Consider the following 21,740-nt stretch of genomic DNA (forward strand, 5'->3'; position numbering starts at 1 on the left):
GATCTTTGATAAGTACGTGTATAGAGAGAACTTTCAATTATTCCGTTTTACCAGAATCCAAGGACATAGGCAACTTTAGAAAGCTATGTTAGATGTGGGCTGCAGAGTTGCAACTATTACAGCTCAGTCATACTGAGCATTCTATCCAAAAATAATGAACTTTTCGTTCTCTATTGGTGTTTTGCATTTAATCAGCTTAACTATCTCTTAAAAAGTATTTTGTGACATTAAAAAAAATCATACGATTTGACATTGTGTGAGTACATAAAAGAATGTGATTTATAAGAGTTGAATCACAGTAATTCTGCAAGCTTAGACTCCTGAGGCAGGGTGTTAAAAATGTGGGGGTGGGGGGGGGCTGCATGTCAAAGACATCTTCAGTCAGTCATCTTCAGAGAGCACAGTGGCATATTGGGACACACAGTTGGAAATGCAGCAAAATAAATGAGGCTTATTTTGGCCATTCTCTTAAGGGCCAAAACTTAAAACAAGTCCAGCTCAAATCTTTACATTACAGACATTTATTATCTTCGCTTTTAATGTCATGTTTTGAACAGGCTGTGTGAGGTTTTGTTGACCTTCGTGCTTCTGTGAGAAAAGTTTAAATTGGCCGGGGAACTTGTTTTTTCATTTTCTATACCGATGAAACCCATTTGTTTGCTCAAGAAATGGAACTACTTTTATGTGTTTTTCCTGGTTACGCTACCCCAAGAGTAACAAACCCTGGATATTTCCCGCTCCCGTAACAGTGCATGCTATGGAAATATCATTTGAAACTGAGCTATGTTCTGCCTCCTGCATATGTATAAGGTTTACAGTACATGCAGCCTGGCCATTCTTTCATTTAATTTCCCATGTTAGAATTGACACTGCAAGTGAAGCCACGGTACACTTTCCTCTAATCACAAATACTGTGGAAAAAATGTCCGCCAGTTGTAATAACAGTTTGCCTGCAATGCAAACATTAAGCAGAAGTAGGGGGTAGAGTCATATATAAGCCTTGCAGCAGCTATTTGCTTTTTTAAAATATTCCGTTTGTGCTTCCTGATATGACAGAGCCGCTGACTTGTGTAATAACTCCTTTGGGGTCTTTCACCCTGTTTTACCATTGGTTAGCATTTTTCACTGCCTGGGATCATTTGCCAATAATCTTAATCATAAATATTCTATAGGCAGCAATACAAGAGGGTTGGTGGAAAATTTCCCATGCTGATATTCCAGTTTCTTCAGTGAAAGGCATAGTTCTACAAAGCACTATAACATAAATAGCATTTTCCCCCGGAAAGGCTGGACTCTTCTTTCTGGGAGCAACTGTATGTTATAAACCTTGAAGCTGCTGCTGGTAAATTTTGGAGGAAATACAACAAATCAAGACATTCAGACAGACAAAGACATTCACCTCAAAATATGGTATGACACACTTCTCAGTCCTCTTCTGCACAATCCCTAGGGTAACTGGCTAGGTGTGATTGACAGGACAGTGTCATGCCTCATTGAATCGATCAGTTCCCACCATATAGTTACTTTATACTAGACCTAGAGGGAAGCTGCACCATTTTACGGCTGAGAGATGGAGTGATTCGGGGGGCCCAACCATGTGTTACATGTACAAACATTGGGAATCAGCAGAGGACTGGTAGTTGGATATAAATCTACAGCATTTTCTTCATATCCACACTTCAATGGAGTTACTTCTTGTTCTTCATCAATTTCATTATTTGACTGACATAGAGTGTGCATAGATAGGCCGTTAAACATTCTAATTTTGTATAAAGATTACTCATGAGAAATAAAACTATTTTACAAAAAATAACTGATTAAATATATGTATACAAAGAAATCTATAAAATATTTTGGAGATTTTGCCAAAGCCCAGATGATAACTGAGTATGGAATAGTGTTGCTGCATCACTGCACAGACATGTATAGCACCTAATTAGTTATACTGCAAGGTCCCCAAACACAGCCTACTGTCTCTGCACAATTCATTCAACACAACCACCTGAACCCGTACCAACTGTGCCTCCCACCCCAGTGAATGCGTACCTGAGAAAATTGGGTCCATGTTAGCAGCCACAGAGGGACCTCCTCTCAGGTGATCTGTGGCCATTATGAAGACGTTCTAAGTGAATTGTAAGTAGATGAGACTCAGGGTTCAGCTCCCACTAGGTTTAGTAAAATGAAATGGTTTCCCCACGTTGCACCTTTAAAGGAGAATAGCAGAGAAATTTTGCTCATCTTTAGCCACTAAACTGTCCATTTAAAAAACCTTTTCTCTTCTCTTTCACTTTGAAGGTTAGAGAGAGCAAACCACAGAGGAACACAGGGCACTACTGTTACCATTATTCATACAGTAAATGATAAATTGTACAGCATTATTTCAATGTGCTGTAGTAGTCTGTTTTGTAGAGGTATCCCGATTTCAGTTGGGATGTCTGAAAACTAATCCTGCATCATTAGACGGGAAGTAAGCCTCGCCACAAAGATAAGAGGCCATGCAGAGATCTGTCAACTACATCTGAATATGAGACAATCCGGGCTACAGGCCAAACACAAGGGTGAAAAGAGGAACAACTGCTCTGCTGGGGATCAGAACAAAGTACAACACCCATGCACCTATTCATGCTCCAGCCATATAAGTTTACATATGGATTTGTAACCCAGACAAGTCAAGTGAGAGGGGGAAATTGAGAAAATCCTATTCAATGCCTCCAAACTCCATCTTAAATTATACAGCCGTCTTGCTGATGTCATCTTAGAGGCAATCAGAATGAAATCAAAACACATGTCCACAAATGTCTGCTTAAGAAAGTGAAAAAGGTTCCCCAATGATACTTTTAGTGGAGCAAATGTAGTCGGTAACAAAACATTTACTGTTTTGTTCTGATTTAGGATTTGCAGCACAGTTAGTGACAGTTTTTATGACAAATGCAACTTTATATTTCATTAAAGAGCACATAAATAACTTGGGTCATTTATTTAAAAGATAAATCTGTTACTGTTTTGCCACCAACGAATGTCTTCAAAACTCGACATAGTAGGATCTAACGTTGTTTAATCTGAGTATCTTGTTTGCTTACCTTTGTAAGGTTGAAAACATCTGACTGATGCTAAGTAACAGTTTACTCTCGTGACTAGACTGTACATTTTCCACAATAAAAACACATTCTGTAAGTGTTTAATGTCAATGGTAGATACTGTATGACATTTGGAATGAGCCTGAGATTGCCTTGGACTATATATTGTTCATATTTTGATAATCTTATGATATGATGCCAGTGTATATTTGAGAAAACAACAACCTTTCACCTCAGAATCCCAAATTCTGCTTCAAGGATTTGTGTGTTGTGTTGTTACATTCATTTTGAGTTGGATTATTCAAATAGGTTTGTTTCGCTTGCTAAGCCTAAGGTGGCTCATTTATGCATGGGTGCCCAGAGGCAGATTGCAACTATCCTTCCTCTGTCAAAACCTGAGACTCCCCGTGCCGGGTAATAAGCCTGCTATGATAATCAATCAGAGACAGGATCAGAGACAAATTTGAAATCCAAATCATTTCATCAATACTATACCAGTAGTATATTCTGCTCTTACACACATTTTTATGTGTGTGTTCTGATTACTGTTCGTCCTGTAGCACCTGAAATGTATTTTCTCTCTTTCATTCTCTTCTCTGTCCTTGTCAGCTCAACAGCTCTAATGCGCTCATGACCTCTCACAGCAATTGAGGGCCTATACTGTCAGAATCTCAGTTTTTATTTATTTATTTATTTATTGTGTGTCAGGATATATGCTAAAAAATGCCTTTGCACATTTTCAGAGAACCAGGTCCCCCATGGCTTCCCCACCATTGATATGGGTCCCCAGCTGAAGGTGGTTGAAAGGACCAGAACTGCCACCATGCTGTGTGCCGCCAGCGGAAACCCGGACCCAGAGATCTCCTGGTTCAAGGACATGCTTCCTGTGGACATCAGCAGCAGCAACGGGCGCATTAAACAGCTTCGTTCAGGTACAATTAGATTCGATCTGACTAAATATCAGGTACAATTTGATTTGATGTGATTTAATTTCTTAAAGGTGTACTACACTATACTGATAATGTAAACATAGCAAAGGCAAGTTGCAGACGCGAGTCGTGCTAGAGATGAGGATGATGTGAAAACACAAAAGGCCTTTGTTGTCATGTATGACTTCATGTATTCTCTTTCATCACAAAGGACATGAAAGTTTTATTCAAAGTTTGTCACCTTGATTAGTTAGCTGAGTTCTTAGAGAATCATGTTCCTCAGCTGCAGCCCCTTATAAAGTAACACAGAAGTTGGAATGAAGTTGTTTCTGCAATCTTTGACAGTGATGCATGAGCTTGTAACCTTCCAAAGTACAGAAAGAGACATTTTCACCATATTAAATAATCCTGAATCCCCCTCTTAAACATGCAGCTGGGTGACAATGAGGCCAGCCAATGATGCATTAACTAGGCTTCAACCTTGCAAAAAATAAAAAATCAATGAGGTGCTCTTTGTGCACAGTAGCAGTCCACTTGATAAATAAACAGTGCTTGCCTGACCTGGATCAGATGAAAAAGGTGCAAGGTGGAAAGATTAGTGGCTTTTGACCAGGTTCAGCCCTGTCACTCCTTACTAAATCCACCTCACTTAGAGAGTGTCAGGCCAGGCTGCACGTCTGTGGCCCCAAAGATTAAAGATGAGTGCTACTCCAGAAAAAGCCTGGCGCTAAAGCTGCCCAGTGGAAGCCGAATACAGGTCACTGGAGCATGTTCGCTTGGACTGTCCATGTTCTTGCAATATTAAAATGCGGCTAGTACAAGCACAACCCAAATTAGATACAGATTTCTCACAAATTAGATACTACTTAATTGTTTGATAATGTTTTTATAACAAGGATAAAACTGCCTAAAACTGTGATTTTATTTTTTTTACTTCTAGCAATAAACTTTTAATTAGTTTTCTTTCTCGCATATAGTGAGTGCCTGAAAATGTGCTGATATGTAATGCCCACAAACTAACAATTCTTTTTATCTACCACCCTTATTTTGACATCTGCTGCCGTATCAGGATTTACATTACTGCATATGACCTGAAATGAGGCCAAGTTTGCGATGGCAGAAAAAAAAGCGCATTCATTTTCTGCCACAGTTTAACAGAAAAGGCAGACCCAGTTCCTCTTAATGCATCACACTTGCTCGACTTTCAGCGAGCATCTTTTCACACCATCCAAATCATTCACTCTGTAGAGATACTAACTTCTTTTCAGTTTAATACCTCTGACCTGATCTTTTTTGCTGTGCATCACTCTATTTACTGTGTATGACTTTCATTCATTCCTCTTGCTCATTTTACTAACTGCTTTCTGCACAAATGCAGTCTGTACAAAGAGTGGGGGTCAACTTAAATTAGAAAGCTTAAATAAATCTGCTTAAATTGCATATTATTTTAATGCCGCTATGAAGCAAGGACAAATGTGGCTGTAGCTGTTGTCTGCAAATACAAAAGTAGCAGCATTATATTTCAAAATGTTTGCTTCACAGAAGGCTGTGTTGCTTTTGGTCGTTTACAGACAACATGCACTGTCCAACATTTATACTTCATGCTTCATAGCATTGATTAAGTACACTGAACTTTGTCACATTGCATTTAAGTGGCTTCTACTCTGTTTCATTTTTTTTTCTTTTTATATGTGGCCTGTCAGAAGCCATGTTTTTCTCTCCCACTGTTGTAAGTGGATTACTAACTAATCTCTCAACCCTGTTTGCATCGAAATTACTCCCACCTAGGTGGTACACCAATTAGAGGTAAGGATGATGAAGTGTGTTGGAAAATATATCATCCACGCCATTTCCTCACATCCACATCAGACCCCTGCATTCCCCCCAATGCCACATCACCAGGTTCATTCACGCTGTTGGCGCCAACCTGCCCTCTTCCACTTCCCCCTTCGTCTCCTCCGAACATGTTCTGTCTGCTGTCTGCTCCTTAACAAACAAATGATCACCAACCCTGATATCAGGAGAATGGAAATGCAAAAGCACGTCCAAGGTGTTATCTTGTAAATGAGCTTTTTCAAGGCTTTTCCTATATTGTAAGAAATGAACCGCGTTTATTGAACAAACACACACATACTCACACAGAAACTTTCGGCTTCGTCCTCTCCTTTGGCTTTTCAGCGAAAAACGGGCGAGGATTTGCATTTTAAACTAAAGGCCACCATCTCCACAAGATGATCTACCTGGCTGCTCTATGCAGCCTCAATGTATACTGAAATGGCTGCATTTGCATACAGCCCATGCAGCATTGCCCCCAAGCATGGGAAGAGGATGCCTGGTCGAGATTGTTAAGGTGGAATCTTCAACCCCTTTTTATGGTAATCACCCCCCCCCCCCCCCCCCCCCCCGAGTGAAAGCATGATTTCCGTTCAACAACAGTATAGTAATAGTGGACTTCTGGGGCAAGCTGAATACATTTGGAGCTACCAGCTGTCTGTCTCGCTGTTTGTGCGTCCATGGCTCCTAATACAGCCCATATTCAATTAGATGTTTAACTCTTTAGGAGCCTGATGGCAGCCTCTGTGCCCCTCATGTAATTTCTGCACTGGCAAACAGTGAAATGACCTTGTAGAAGATCCGCCAGTGTTTGAGTAGTTTGAAGTAATTGAAGGGGTTTAGCGTTGCAGCTCTGACAACTGCCATAGCAGTAACCTTCTACATTCCTGTAGTACTCACACTGTTTTCTCCCATGGGAGAATGGGCAGATTGACAGATTGGTGACACCGGCATTAGTATGCAGGTGCGTGTCAGTGCTGAATCAGACAGCGATGAGCTCAGCGTGCAGAGCAAACACCTTGGAGAGATGTGTTGTCATGAGATCTGAGGTGGTATTATCACATGTCACTGCCCCGCCCTGTTTCACTTCTTATTTTTGGTCTCGTCTTGATTCGAGTCCCCCTTTGGTTGGTGGTGAGCCTGTTTGTTGCATTCATCTCATACTGCATGATGTTTAAAAAATGTATCCTGACATCATCTTATGCTGAGTATTTTTGTCATTTTCAAACTGCATGGTGGCTGGCTGCCTTTCATGCTAGTACCATGCTGTTTTGGAGACGTGATAACTGTTATCACTCGCTTGAGACATACATATGTACTGCTGAGGGAAGAAGTTTTGTTTTTAAACATGAATTTTTTTTAAATTGTGGGATGCAGGTAAGATTGCTGTTTTAGGTATTTTTTTAATTCATCAAATTACAACTTGTCTCATCTGCCAGGCATTTGCAATTCAGTAGCAATGATTATATGATGGTTATGGACATGGAGTGTCAAAATGACCACAACAAGACAGGTCTCCTGGGCTTTCATGCTTTGTTAGAAACAACATGTTAGCCTTCTGTCTGATGACTACAGCTACTTGGGATTGTGAATACTAATCTAAGCCATCTGGTAGAGGAGCGTCACCCTTGAGGGTTTTAGTGAGACATGGTCAAATAGTTGGTAATAGAGAACACAATTATGACCTCTCTGCTAAATGCTCAACAACGATTGAAGAAAAGATACCTGCACTGGTAGTTGCTTTGCAGCAAAATGTCAGATCATCAAGCAAATAATGACTTCTTTTACTCACTCATTTTGGTTAAATATGGTTGCGTTTTAATTTTATTTCAACAATTGGGATATCTGATATTAACAACATTATTTACTCTGTCCTCAAAACGCAGAATAACACAGATTACACATTTGCTGCAGTTTGATCATTTCTTTTGTGTGGTTACTCTGCAGTATAGCCAAGCTACCAACATCTGGCTGAGATAGATAACCCTCCATGACACTAACACTTTGGTTTGTCAATTATTCCCTTAAGCAGAATGCCTAGTCAGACTGTGATGGTTGTGACATGTTATTCAGATGATTAATTGACCCTCAGTCACAGTCTTTTTTATCCTTAACACGACTAGGCAAATATTCTGTAACCATTTTCATTAAACTTGCCAAATCAGCTAAATGCTTATGTTGCCATAAGCATTTTCATCACAAAACTGCGTCCATGTCTGAGACACTTAATTACGCATGAACTGGGTTAGACTAGTTGACTACAGGCTCTCTAGCGAGTCACTGTACAGATATCTGCTGTAGTTTCATGCCAAGTTACATCTCATATTCCACAACTGTCAAGACAGCTAAATTGGTTAATCCTCTACGCAGGAGCTCTGCAAATTGAGAACAGCGAGGAGTCCGACCAAGGGAAATATGAATGTGTTGCCATGAACAGTGCTGGGACCCGTTACTCCGCTCCTGCCAATCTCTACGTACGAGGTAAAGTCAAATGTCTCTCTCAATTCTTGAATTAATCTGTCATTTCTGTTGTCTCAAGCATTTGCAAACAACCATGCAACCCTTCTTGTTTCTATCATTCTAAATGTTGTTCACTCACCAGTTACCATGCTTTTATAATTCTTTCTCCCTTTAAAGACCTTGTACCGTCAATGGTACATCCACACAGGTGATTTCAGTTATGTTGGAATATTAGAGGAGCTTTTCTCAGGATTGTGTGCAGGCTTCTTCCTCACTCTCCTATTAGCTTCGTTGCACTGCCAGGGTGGCACAGATTACACCTTTATATGTTTTATTCGTGCATGAAGTAATTCCCAACATAGCTCTGCCCACTTTCAACATGAACAGATTTCTAATTAGTCAAGATAAGTGAAAACACCTGTGGAAAACACTTGCAGGGCCTTTGATTGTTGTGTGATTTCCTCATTTGATGACCAAATGTATGCCACTATTTCTCTCTCTTTAACTCTCCTTCGACCAATTTTCCCACTATTATCCTTGCCTTGCTATTCCTCCCATACCAATGAGCTGAACTAACCTCAACCTCCTTTTTGGCTGTGAACTCGACCAGGTGCGGCCTCTGTGAAAACAGCTGCATTGAAACCGTTTCCTCCGCTGGCATTGAAAGCCATGCCAGGCCTCCTTTCTTTTTTATTTTGACTGTATCGAAAGGCTCCATTATTCCCTCCCGCACAGCCCAGAGTTCCTAAAGGCATGGAGGGGTCTGGAGTTTCAGGGTTTGTTTTTGTTGTGGTGTCTCCGTGAGTAGACTAATGCAGGGCAAGGGCAGCATTGTACCTATCCTGGAAAAAGCTGGTATAGGGGAGAGAGTAGTTTAGGTCAGGCACTGTGGATAACACCACCATGTCTAATGTACATGAAACAGAATAGCTGCTCCAGTTGTTAGTGTGGGTGGAGGAGGGAGGGAGGGAGTGAAAGTGTCAGGGTAAGAAAGAGACACACACAGCTATCACTTCATAATTTTGTTAAAAGCATATACAGTAGTGTATAGTGTACAGGCTTTTTTATGGATGAGTGATTTCGTTGTCTTCTTTTGCATCCATCAAGCTAAAATAAGTAAATGAATGTTCCCTTCTAAGCCAGACAGAATTAAAACATTACAAACCACTGCTTAGGAAATGTAAAATTGAATTAAGAGTACTATTTTTAAGCTAACTTTCCTCTCACCAAGATGTACGCTACTACTTTAAAGCATCAGAATTGTTCTTATAGAAAAGTATCCAAGAAAAATGTTTTTCCAACAGACATAACCTCCTCCTGGATGAGAGGAACCAGAGGTAAAATCATCCTCAAGGACCATAGCGGCATCAAATTTACAGATTAAACACTGTGGGCTTCAGAAGGTTTAGATCTTAAATCTTGACAGGGGGAGGTAGTCAGCCAAACAGCAAAGGCGAGACAGGGATGTAAGTCTCGTCTATTAATCAGGGCATGTCTGTCACAGGTGCAAACGCAGCCTTTTTTTCCCCCTCAGAGGTAATTACAGTAGTTGTGTGGCGTGGCGCCAGCAGGGCCCCCAGGCCCAGCTAGTCTGTAACACCACCCAGGTAGCTGTCAACCCGTTGGCCCCGACACCAACTTTTCCGCCAGCCTCACCACACCGGTGGAGAGATAGAAATCAAACCAACCGTAACCTTTTAAAAGTGTACTAGTCTGGAATGGAGAACAAAGGCTGTAGCCATGTTTTCACTCCGTCTTTGTTACTGCTGCAAAAATGAGGAGACGAGACCTGGGGCGGTGCTATCACTGAGCTGCTTGATTGGGTTTAAAACATGAGGGACTCGAGACAAGTGGCCTTTGACATGCCTCTCTTCCTTTCCTGTTGTTATATATTTTTCTTTATTCTGAGACACCAGAGGGAAGATTTAGGGGCTTACAACATCTGCTGTCAAACCTGTAAACATAACAAGCTTTGGAAACAAACAGGCCATTTGACAACTGTTAAATCTTACAGTGTTGATGTGTAGCAGCAGGCTGTAAAAATATTGGTTGATTCTAAACTTCCAGCACACAATTGAAATTATGCTTGTGATATGAACAAATGAATACAATAATGTTGCAATTCTTAATGCATTGTGATGTACAAAATATTGCATTTCAGCACTGAGATTAACTTTCAATGTTCTACTTTTCACTTTTGAGTAAATTATAAGAATCTATCACTTGATTAAATTCACCACCCTCTAAGAATTTCACCCTCCCTGGATAGAACAGTAATTTGTAGCCGTGAAATGTCAACAAAGTTACCACTACTTGAAGGTGAAATGAAAAGATTAACATGTGAGAAAGAATTATTATTATTCTCTATCAACACCCTTCTAACACCTGTCCACACGTACACGCACGCACACACACACACCACTGTCAGACTTGCTTTAAATGTGCTTGTTATGGGTTGGTGTTTTGTGTCTGCGAATGTGTTTCTGTTTCTTTCCACTCACCGTTGCTACCTGATCCAATTCCTGTCTGAAGGGACACAAACATGCTGCCAGCACCACCGTCACCACCCTTGTCTTGACATTTTAGAGCCACCAAAGAATGATGTCCTCATATTTCTGTGTGGGAGGGGGGAGGTTGAGACTGAAGGAGGGGGTGGGGGGTTTGTGGATGAGGAAGGGGGGTCTGCTCATGGATTGTTTTTCCCTTCCTGCCTGCGTATCTATTTATGTCCTTCCACTTCTCATCCATTAAGAGTGTGCACGTGTTTGTAGGTGTGCAGGTGCGTGTGCGCCTTGTTTGCTGTGGGTTCGCTTATGGTGACCCTCCTCTAAGGGAGGACTCCATCAACGTGGGCCAAATCACAAGCGTTCTGTGATTGTGCATGAGCGCTCATTTGTCAAGTGTTTATCCCACAACGGAGGAGGGATGTCAGCTTCTGTCTGCTGGCACTCCTTCATATATCCATGTGACACGTCAATATGTCACAGAGGATAGAGCGCTGTAAAGCCGGGCTTTTCTTTTACCAAAATGTCTTCATGCTGTGCTGTGTGTGTGTGTGTGTATGTATGTGTGTGTGTGTGTGTGTCTGTGTGTCAGGGAGGAACACTTACAAAATGATCAATTCGGGTCAATTTTATGAAGAAAAAGAGCACATCTAGTGTCCTTTACGTCAACAAGTACTCTTTTAAAGTCATTTTAAAATAAGTAGGTGGGGTGAGGCAGAAAAATTCTAATACCTGGCACTTAAGTGGATGGTAATTGATATCAGGATATCAGTTTATCCTTAATGATAAATAATCTAGTAGATTTAAAATGCAACATTGACCATGTAATTTGACAGTAATTAAGATGCCAATGAAAAATGAAAAAGAATAATACTAAATTGTTTGTAAAAGTGAGTTTGCCTCCCTGGTACTGTATGTATGCATTACTTTGCCTATCTGTGTCACTAACCTCCACTGTGTCTACGGAAACACTGTTCTGTTTCACTGTGTTGTTTTCCTCTCCACTTTGTATCTTTTCATTCCATCGCTCACCTCCATCAAATCACTTCATCCACAAACAGATCCGCGTGAAGGTTGGTCGTTTTCACTTTTAATCCCCTCCCCTAAATTTGATGCAGGTTTTAAGTGAGGTCCACCATTCTTTTCCAGCCCCTCTGATGAAGACACTGACATTCCTTCCTTGAAAAACAAAAATATTAGTATTAGCTCTCCCTAATCCATCATAGTGTAAATGTGTCGTTTTGTCTACTTGTTTGCATGAATCCTTGAATAGTCCTTGCATGCCTTCCAACGCCACTCCCCCAAACCGTGTTTCGATAAGCCTTGCCAAAACACACAAGGAGTCCCTGTGCAGTTTTCTTAAGTCATTATTAGACCTCTCTTGTGTTATGTAGCTGTGCATTCTTCCTAGCTGCACCCATATCGTCAATGTCAACCACATCCACCAAAAACTATAGCTCCTTTCACCCTCAGACTTTCCATCCGCCTCTGTAGGTCCATCAAAGGTGTGTGATGGATTACTCCGGTATTCAGGTGGCAACCGGATTTGTCAGGTATTTAGGCAGCAACACCCCTGCTCTCCCACTGAGGGACATGGGTATCAGAACTGAAAAAGCCATTCTCAGGGGATTATGTCTGTTTTACCGCCATGGGCATCCTGTACCCAGAGACTGAAGGATGTGATGGGCACATGTTAGCCTAATGAGAAGACAGACATTCCCCCCCGCCTTCATGTGATGTTGCAGCAGGAGGCCTTGCAGGAAAACATTATGTTGTGTTGCAAGTGTTTTGAAAAAATGACACAAAAAAGTCTACTTATAGTAAATGTACTGTATAACAGCTAATACGTGATCCACATATTTACAGACTGAACCTCTGTTTTAAAGTTATTGAATGATGACATGATGTTCAAGAGAGAGCTAATGTTTTGGAAATTATCTCTTCACTTCTACCATCTGCAAAACACTGCTGCGCAAAGAGCTGACCTATAGAATATTTAAGAATGAGCTGGCAGTGTGCTGACAGGGGGGATGATCAGCCATCATGGTAGCCCAGAGCTGCTGCCAGGAAGCCTGGGAGCCTGCTGACTCTGTGCCAGTTTGCTCGGATATTGATTGACTGAACAGGTTCTGCTATCCTTGGGCACTTTGTCAAGGCAGTTAAATTTATAGGTATCCAGCAAGCAGGCAGGCAGAGTGGAGACAGGGCTTATTTTGTGGTTTTGATAGAGTCCCGGAGCCCGTCTCTCCAAGCTGCTCTCAACAGGAGAGAGGCTTCGGGGGAATCGATAACAATTACCTGCCCTCTAGTCATTTTGTTCCACAGCACCTCTCCAAACTTAACCGCACGCCATGAATTATTCACAACATTAAGTGTTCAATATACACAGGCACCATTGACTGACTGCTCTTAGCACTGTTTAGTCTATGGAATCATGAAAGAATAACAGATACTTTGAGCTTAATGGTTTGACGTTAGGGCCGCTTCTCTCAGGTTTCTCTTTTTCATGAGTGTGTGTTGTGAAAAATAGCTGCACTTGGAGAATGTTACAATTGTGTGAGAAGACACAGGTGACCACCATCAGTGGAATACTAATGCTTTTTTCTCAAAACACTCAAAGGAAAGTCTGTTGTGCATTAGTCATACTGGAAATCAGATGCTCAGTCATTTATATGAGAAAGCTCCTCCTTTATCGTCCTATCCCTGTGTACTCAGGCTTGTGATCCCATCCCATATCTTTCCTCAGCTCCCTTGCATGCTTTGCTTGAGAATATCGTCCCTGTCCTGTTCCCAGGCTGGTAACGCTACTCGGCCTGTCCAGTCTTTCATTTAAAAATCAGCCGTATGCCTGTGAACCTGAGAGAGCTGATGTCATGGCTGATGTCAATCTTTCTGGACTTTTAATGTGTGTCACTTTTTTCCTGCATGAAACCTTCCTCTCAATGAATAACTTAGTTAGAAGTTATTTACATTGTTATTAATATTAAACGGTCATATCACTCTGTCCTTAACATTTGCTGACCTCAATATATGATTTTCCACACACCCTCTGACAAGGTTAGTTCTGAAAAGAACTGGAAAGTTTTGATTTATCTATGAAATTAAGTGAAACAAACTCTAAAGCCCAAATTCCAGTTTTGTGGCTCATGGGACATTAATATATTTATGAGATATCGAGCCAAGTAGTTTAAGCTCATATGATTGTATTGATAAAAGAAACAGCAGATATACAGCACCTCAATTATTTTTGGAAAATTCAGATGAGTGTGAACCAGGTCCCCCTTATTATAGTGCGGTCCAGAGAACCAGCCTTTTCCTGACTGGAATCTCAAAAGGTGCTTTTGTGTTTTTTTCCATTTCACCACATAATGAGGGGAATAACAAGCATGGCTGTAACAACGTTCTGGTTCAAATTAGATCGGGGAGGGAGGGGTGAAGGGTGGGGGAAAGGGAAGGTGGAGGGAGACTCACATTTGAAAATCCATTTTCATGGAGACCGGTGCAAAAGAGCAATTACAGTCAAGGGCTTTTTTTTCCAGAGAGACACAGAGATGTTGTAGTGCATTAGGAGAAACAAGCAGTATAAATTCTGCAGGGATAATTTCATGCTGTAGTGTTTTGAATACATACGACCAGCCGTAGTGGGATACCAGAAGTGGGTCCTCATTAGGGAGCTAAATGTTTGGCTTGGCTTGGCTTTCTCCACAATCAAGGTCATAGAAGTCAGAGCTCCTCCTTCATGCATTCAGCACATACTATGGTAATGTTCAGAATATCATAAATTGAACAGGTCTGACACTGATGGATGTTCACATTGCGCTGTCAAGTTAGGTTTTCCTTACTGTGTCAAGCGGATAAGTTAGTTGTGGTTGCCAAAAGTTGCCAGAAAAAGATCTAAAGTGTGTAAATATGGCAGGCAGTTCTTGTGTATCTTTATTTAGATAGAAAACAAGTCATATGTAAATGCTGGCTGCCTGTTTATTCTGGGCCAGCTTTTCAGTATTGCATGGAGCCTCTGCATCGGTGTTTGCCTTGTCCCTGGCGACGTCAACGGGCCCTTCTTGTCTCCATGGGAACCCCTTTTTAATGTCAGCCTATCTGCATATCAGAACTGCACAAAGAGAGGGAGAGAGAGAGAGAGTGAGAAAGACAGGCTGAGCAGAAGGAGCCAGAGAGAGGGAGCGGGAGGAGAAATCAAACAATGCCATCACCACAGGGTCCCTCAATGATGCAACTCTTGCTACCATTTGACACTCTGACAAAAGAGGGCCAGACATAGTCTCCAGCAAAACTGGGCTATTTTTTGATTATATTCCCTTTTGTAGGCAAGAGGATAAAACACCCCCTCGAAGTTTTCTTGTGAATTTCCAGAGCCATTTTGTGACAGTCCTATTATTCCCATTGTGCTCGCCTGCACATTCGGACAAAAGCGATCAGCCCTCCATTCTATTAGCTTTTAGTTAGCTATTTGAGTTAGCTTTTAGCCTTGTGGTGTTGTATGGGGCAATAACATTCATGAAATCACAAAAAAAACTCCTATTCACCTTATCCTACCTATTCACTATTTTCTCCTGCTCCTTTCCATCCTCTTAGTGCGAAGAGTCCCACCCAGATTCTCCATTCCACCCACCAACCAAGAGGTGATGCCAGGTGGCAGCGTCAACCTGACATGCGTGGCAGTGGGCTCGCCGATGCCCTACGTCAAGTGGATGATGGGCCTGGTAGAGCTGACCAAGGAGGAAGAGATGCCATTGGGACGCAACGTGCGGGAGGTCACCAACATCCGTGAGTCGGCCAACTACACTTGCGTGGCCATCTCCTCTCTGGGCATGATAGAAGCCACTGCTCAGGTCACTGTCAAAGGTGAGACCAATTCAGACTTGCTGTTCTGTTCATCTATGTGTGACGTTGCAGTATCATTGTGAACTCTGCTGTTGATCTGAGTCGCCCACAGATTTGTATTCTGATAATGAAATGAAATACAGTGCATCCGGAAAGTATTCACAGCGCTTCACTTTTTCCACATTTTGTTATGTTGCAGCCTTATACCAAAATGGATTAAATTCATTTTTTTCCTCAAAATTCTACACACAACACCCCATAATGACAACGTGAAAAAAGTTTATTTGAGATTTTTGCAAATTTATTAAAAATAAAAAACCTGAGAAATCACATGTACATAAGTATTCACAGCCTTTGCTCAATACTTTGTTGATGCACCTTTGGCAGCAATTACAGCCTCAAGTCTTTTTGAATATGATGCCACAAGCTTGGCACACCTATCTTTGGGCAGTTTCACCCATTCCTCTTTGCAGCACCTCTCAAGCTCCATCAGGTTGGATGGGAAGCGTCGGTGCACAGCCATTTTCAGATCTCTCCAGAGATGTTCAATCGGATTCAAGTCTGGGCTCTGGCTGGGCCACTCAAGGACATTCACAGAGTTGTCCTGAAGCCACTCCTTTGATATCTTGGCTGTGTGCTTAGGGTCGTTGTCCTGCTGAAAGATAAACCGTCGCCCCAGTCTGAGGTCAAGAGCGCTCTGGAGCAGGTTTTCATCCAGGATGTCTCTGTACTTTGCTGCATTCATCTTTCCCTCTATCCTGACTAGTCTCCCAGTTCCTGCCGCTGAAAAACATCCCCACAGCATGATGCTGCCACCACCATGCTTCACTGTAGGGATGGTATTGGCCTGGTGATGAGCGGTGCCTGGTTTCCTCCAAACGTGACGCCTGGCATTCACACCAAAGAGTTCAATCTTTGTCTCATCAGACCAGAGAATTTTGTTTCTCATGGTCTGAGAGTCCTTCAGGTGCCTTTTGGCAAACTCCAGGCGGGCTGCTATGTGCCTTTTACTAAGGAGTGGCTTCCGTCTGGCCACTCTACCATACAGGCCTGATTGGTGGATTGCTGCAGAGATGGTTGTCCTTCTGGAAGGTTCTCCTCTCTCCACAGAGGAACTCTGGAGCTCTGACAGAGTGACCATCGGGTTCTTGGTCACCTCCCTGACTAAGGCCCTTCTCCCCCGATTACTCAGTTTAGATGGCCGGCCAGCTCTAGGAAGAGTCCTGGTGGTTCCGAACTTCTTCCACTTACGGATGATGGAGGCCACTGTGCTCATTGGGACCTTCAAAGCAGCAGAAATTTTTCTGTAACCTTCCCCAGATTTGTGCCTCGAGACAATCCTGTCTCGGAGGTCTACAGACAATTCCTTTGACTTCATGCTTGGTTTGTGCTCTGACATGCACTGTCAACTGTGGGACCTTATATAGACAGGTGTGTGCCTTTCCAAATCATGTCCAATCAACTGAATTTACCACAGGTGGACTCCAATTAAGCTGCAGAAACATCTCAAGGATGATCAGTGGAAACAGGATGCACCTGAGCTCAATTTTGAGCTTCATGGCAAAGGCTGTGAATACTTATGTACATGTGATTTCTTAGTTTTTTATTTTTAATAAATTTGCAAAAGTTTCAAAAAAACTTTTTTCACATTGTCATTATGGGATGTTGTGTGTAGAATTTTGAGGAAAAAAATTAATTTAATCCATTTTGGAATAAGGGTGTAACATAACAAAATGTGGAAAAAGTGAAGCGCCGTGAATACTTTCCGGATGCACTGTACACTCACAAATGGCCTCTGAAACTTCTTCTGCCCGTCGCTGTGGTTTTCGTTGATACTGAGAGGTAGAAATTAAAGGCTGTTGCTGTTTGCAGTCTCTTTGTCAATGAGCATCGATGTTGGGGCTTGCATGTGTTTCTTTGTTGAGTCCCTTTTTTTCTGTATCAATCAGTATGTTTGTTTGAATGTGGCTCTACCCTCCTGTGTGTGTGTGCGTGCGTGCGTGCGTGTGTGAGACTATGCGATTGTGTTGTCAACCCATTGCAGCCTCTCTTATCAGTTGTCGTCTGTATTGATCCCACTTTCCACTCAACTGATCGATACACAGTCATTTAGAGGGACCACAGCAATATAGACCCCCTTCTTCAAGGAAGCCATAATGAAGACCCTCTGTTTTGTTTGTATTTGTCATACACTCACAACGGGAACCACTCTTACAATTTTCTTGTATTGTCAGTAATGACCAGGCCGGTTATAAAACACCATACTGGGATTTCTGTCTAGCTGTTCTATTCATTTGGGGATAATGACTGCTGACAGCACTATAAGGATTAGCTTATGAAACAATCATTTCAGTGCTATGAGTTACAGAATGGCGAATTGCACAACAAGTCATGTCTTTTCTCCTCAAGAGCTGATTTATAGCTGTGTTGTGTCTACATTTTGAGAATCATCATATCAAATGTGTCAGACATCCAATTTTTCTCAAATTGTCCTGAAAGTCCATTCTTGATATCAAGGCTAATACCCTGCTTCTCCCTCCTCAGCCTTGCCAAAGCCCCCCACCTCCCTCATTGTGACTGAGACCACAGCCACCAGCGTGACTCTCACCTGGGACTCTGGAAACCCAGAACCTGTCTCCTACTACATGATCCAATACAAAGCCAAGTCCTCAGACAATGGCTTCCAGGTAGTGGAAGGTGTGGCAACTACCCGTTACAGCATTGGTGGACTTAGCCCCTACTCAGAGTATGAGTTTCGTGTCATGGCTGTCAACAACATTGGCCAAGGGCCGCCCAGTGACCCCGTGGAGACGCGCACTGGTGAACAGGCCCCCTCCTCGCCACCTCTGCACGTCCAAGCACGCATGCTGAGTGCCAGCACAATGCTGGTCCAGTGGGAACCGCCCGAGGAACCCAACGGGCAAATCAGGGGCTACCGAGTCTACTACAGCTCGGACCTGACGGCTCCGCTCAGCGCCTGGCAGAAACACAACACCGACGACAGCAGTCTGACTACCATCTCAGGCTTGACACCTGATATCACCTACAGCCTCAGGGTGCTGGGCTTCACTTCTGTAGGTGACGGGCCACCTTCTGACATCCTGCAAGTCAAAACCCAGCAGGGAGGTGAGCAGGCAACCACTGTGTGTGGCTTTGTGTGTTGTTTATTGTGTGTTCATGTGCACATTTAAAATTATACATTTTTCCTGTGTCAGTTGCCTCTAATTATGCTTACCGATAGTGTTAGACAAGGGAACAGCTTAGGTTAGGCACGTTTAGGTAGCTAAAGGTCCTGTATTTTTTCTGGCCAATGTTGTGTGTATTGAACGGCTCATAAGGCTATTTATGTATGAATTTGTCTTTGCCATGCAAATGGCTTCCCATACGGTCAGTTTTGGGGAGGTGGTTATTGCTGCTGACACTGTGGAGAACATTTAGCTTTAGTAATTAGCTCTTTTTGGTCCTTTTATTCTTTAACCTCTGACCTCTCTCCCTCTGTACCCAGTCCCTGCTCAGCCGTCCAGCTTTGAGGCTGAAGCCGAGCTGGACAGCCGCATCATGCTAACATGGCTGTGGCCCGTACAGGACCCCATCACAAAGTATGAGCTGCAGTACTGGGAGGCTGGCTCAGAAAACAAGGTTAGAATACAGTATAACTATTTTATGACTTGGTTTTCTCTCCGTCTGTCTGTCTGTCTGTCTGTGTATCTACAGTATCTCATTTACAGTTTCTTATATTCTGCTATGAGATTGCAGAAGAATGACTCTTGCTCTCTGTGATGCAATTTCTCTGAATGGGAAGCAGCGGCTGAAGCAATGTTATTGTAGTAATGCAGCCAACTCCCCAGCTGATGAGAAAGATTTACTGCTGTAACAGGCAAGCAAAGTTGTCTGTCTCTATGTGTTCTGGCCCTTCGTTCAACTCTTCTGGACCACTGCACCAGTTGTAAACTCGAGGACAATTTGTTTTTGGAACAAAGGACTTTCGCTCTCAAATGTGGCTGTATTCTCTACTTATGTAGGAAGGAGAGACAGGATTTCTGTTGAAGATGAATTCCTCCATGTCCACACAATACAACAAATACTACCCTTATAGCTCAGCACGTGAGAAGACTTGCGTGACTGTGACTGATCTTTCTAATTTGAAACCTTCCAGATACTTGTGACCTTCAACCCAGCGGGTTCCTATGCTGTGGATGGTCTAAAGCCTGACACCTTGTACCGTTTCTCGCTGGCAGCCCGTTCTGAAATGGGTTTAGGCGTCTACACCCAGGCCATCGAGGCTCGCACCGCCCAGTCCAGTAAGTCCATATTTTTTCTCCGTTGCGTTGTCTTTCTCATCTGTCTTATCTCCTTTTGTCCACTAACCAGTGGTTTTGTATAGTAACACCCACAGCCGGCCGAAGCAGGTTTAGGTGTAGGCAGGAAGTCTGGTTTAAATCAGATGGCATTGGCAACTTAAATGTCAAGTCAATTTCAGCACAACGTAAAATGCTGACAGTGCAGCCATCCCGGTCAGACTCACGCGTCCACCACCTCCCCTCTGTCACCAACACTAACCCTCCTGTCCATCTATCTGAGGACAGGCCCTGAGTTCAGTGTCAAAGGTACGTTTAATGTGTCTTTTCCCCCACATTTGTGAGCTGTGCTGTTTTATTTTCTCATATCATTATGTGCTTTTACAGTGCCAGCACTCAAAATGTCACTCTCTGCCAGCTGACTGCTGATTTTTTTTTTGCTGTGATGGCACCATGCTTGTACCATATCACCCATGAGGCTTATGTGTAGTGCATTTGTGTTTTGCACACATTCTCTACAGAGGTTCACATGAATAATTGTACCTTTCTAATTTGTACCATAATTGTATCTCTAATATGAATGAAAGTCTAACTGGGAGAATGCAACTCCTGAAACTGGAGGTTTGGCCCAGATATCAATCCTTAGGGCTGGCTCGGGACATCTCTAGTGCACTTATTGGTGTTGGTAGACATTATGTTTTACTTAGCGATGGTCACTTCAAACCCCAAGCTGTTAGTCTTTTGACTGAAATTATATTGGTACATTTTGATTAGACAACTTTTCAAATGCAGAAAGAAATTCCATAACAATATCACATTAAAATTTCTGTCCAGTCAGTAACAGGAGCACTGTGGCTGCAACATTAGAATAGAATAGACCGACAGAAGGTACGGATATCTCTTTTTGAAATCTGTCCCCATTAGGACAGACAAAATCATTGAAGAGCTAACACCTCTGACAACCACAGAGTTATATAACTATCAGTTGAGATCACGAGTGGTGATGAACATTTGGAGAACAGAATTTGGATTTCATGCGGTGGGAGGATTGTGTGCATGAAATAAGCGTCAGCCTGGGGAAGGTTCTGAGGCAAATAGGCAGCGGGAAAGTGTGACATTTTCTAGTGCTGCATTTAAATGTTTAGTATCATTTTTTTTAAGATTCAGAGCAATGAACATAACTGAGATATATTCATATTTTTTTGCTATTTATATATGGACAAACTACTCAGTTAAGGGCTTAAAGGTTGCATTATACAACAGTGGTTAAGATAATTGAAAACCATTAGTTCAAGGTGCAATTCATAATCAGATTACCAAATAAAACTGCATATGGTCAAATAATTATGTATTGGGCTTTAACATTTAGAAGAAGGATAGAGGTGGATAGAGGTGCTTCTTCATCTATAATTCTATCTCTATTTTAAGCCCTCTCCTTGTCTTGCTCATTTTTGCCTCCGAGGCGTATGTATTTCCTGTGGTGTTGTCCTCCCCCCATCCAATTTGACTTTGATCTAGCAGATTTTTCATCAGCACCTCAATATCACAGTCTGTTCTGCAAATCATCAGCATTGTTTTGATTCAGTCTGTCACCCTTTTGTAATACACGAGGTGTTGTCAGGTCTTTGTAGTTCTCTGTCCACTCTCTTGTGGCTCAGGGACCACCTGATGAGACTCATTTCTCTTCTGTTCAGCCCTAATGTTTTAAAAAAGGTGGAGTTTCATGTTCTGGCATTAGTTTATTGGATTCATATTTTGAGCTAACTGTTCATTGCTCTGCTTATTAAAGAAGACATT

The 21,740-nt window shown here is 42.3% G+C and overlaps 1 protein-coding gene across 1 annotated transcript in view; it reads left to right on the plus strand.

Moving 5' to 3' along the window:
• LOC139296712 (receptor-type tyrosine-protein phosphatase F) overlaps positions 1 to 21,740 on the plus strand; it is a 104,006-nt gene that overhangs the window by 27,121 nt on the left and 55,145 nt on the right. The window contains exons 4-10 of the mRNA XM_070919192.1: positions 3,821 to 4,009; positions 5,795 to 5,812; positions 8,210 to 8,320; positions 15,397 to 15,666; positions 18,190 to 18,771; positions 19,151 to 19,284; positions 19,802 to 19,946. Of these exons, the coding sequence (XP_070775293.1) occupies positions 3,821 to 4,009; positions 5,795 to 5,812; positions 8,210 to 8,320; positions 15,397 to 15,666; positions 18,190 to 18,771; positions 19,151 to 19,284; positions 19,802 to 19,946 (1,449 nt within the window). The remainder of the gene's footprint in view (positions 1 to 3,820; positions 4,010 to 5,794; positions 5,813 to 8,209; positions 8,321 to 15,396; positions 15,667 to 18,189; positions 18,772 to 19,150; positions 19,285 to 19,801; positions 19,947 to 21,740) is intronic.

The sequence above is a fragment of the Enoplosus armatus genome, chromosome 14 (genome assembly GCF_043641665.1).
Source record: "Enoplosus armatus isolate fEnoArm2 chromosome 14, fEnoArm2.hap1, whole genome shotgun sequence".
NCBI lineage: Eukaryota > Metazoa > Chordata > Actinopteri > Centrarchiformes > Enoplosidae > Enoplosus > Enoplosus armatus.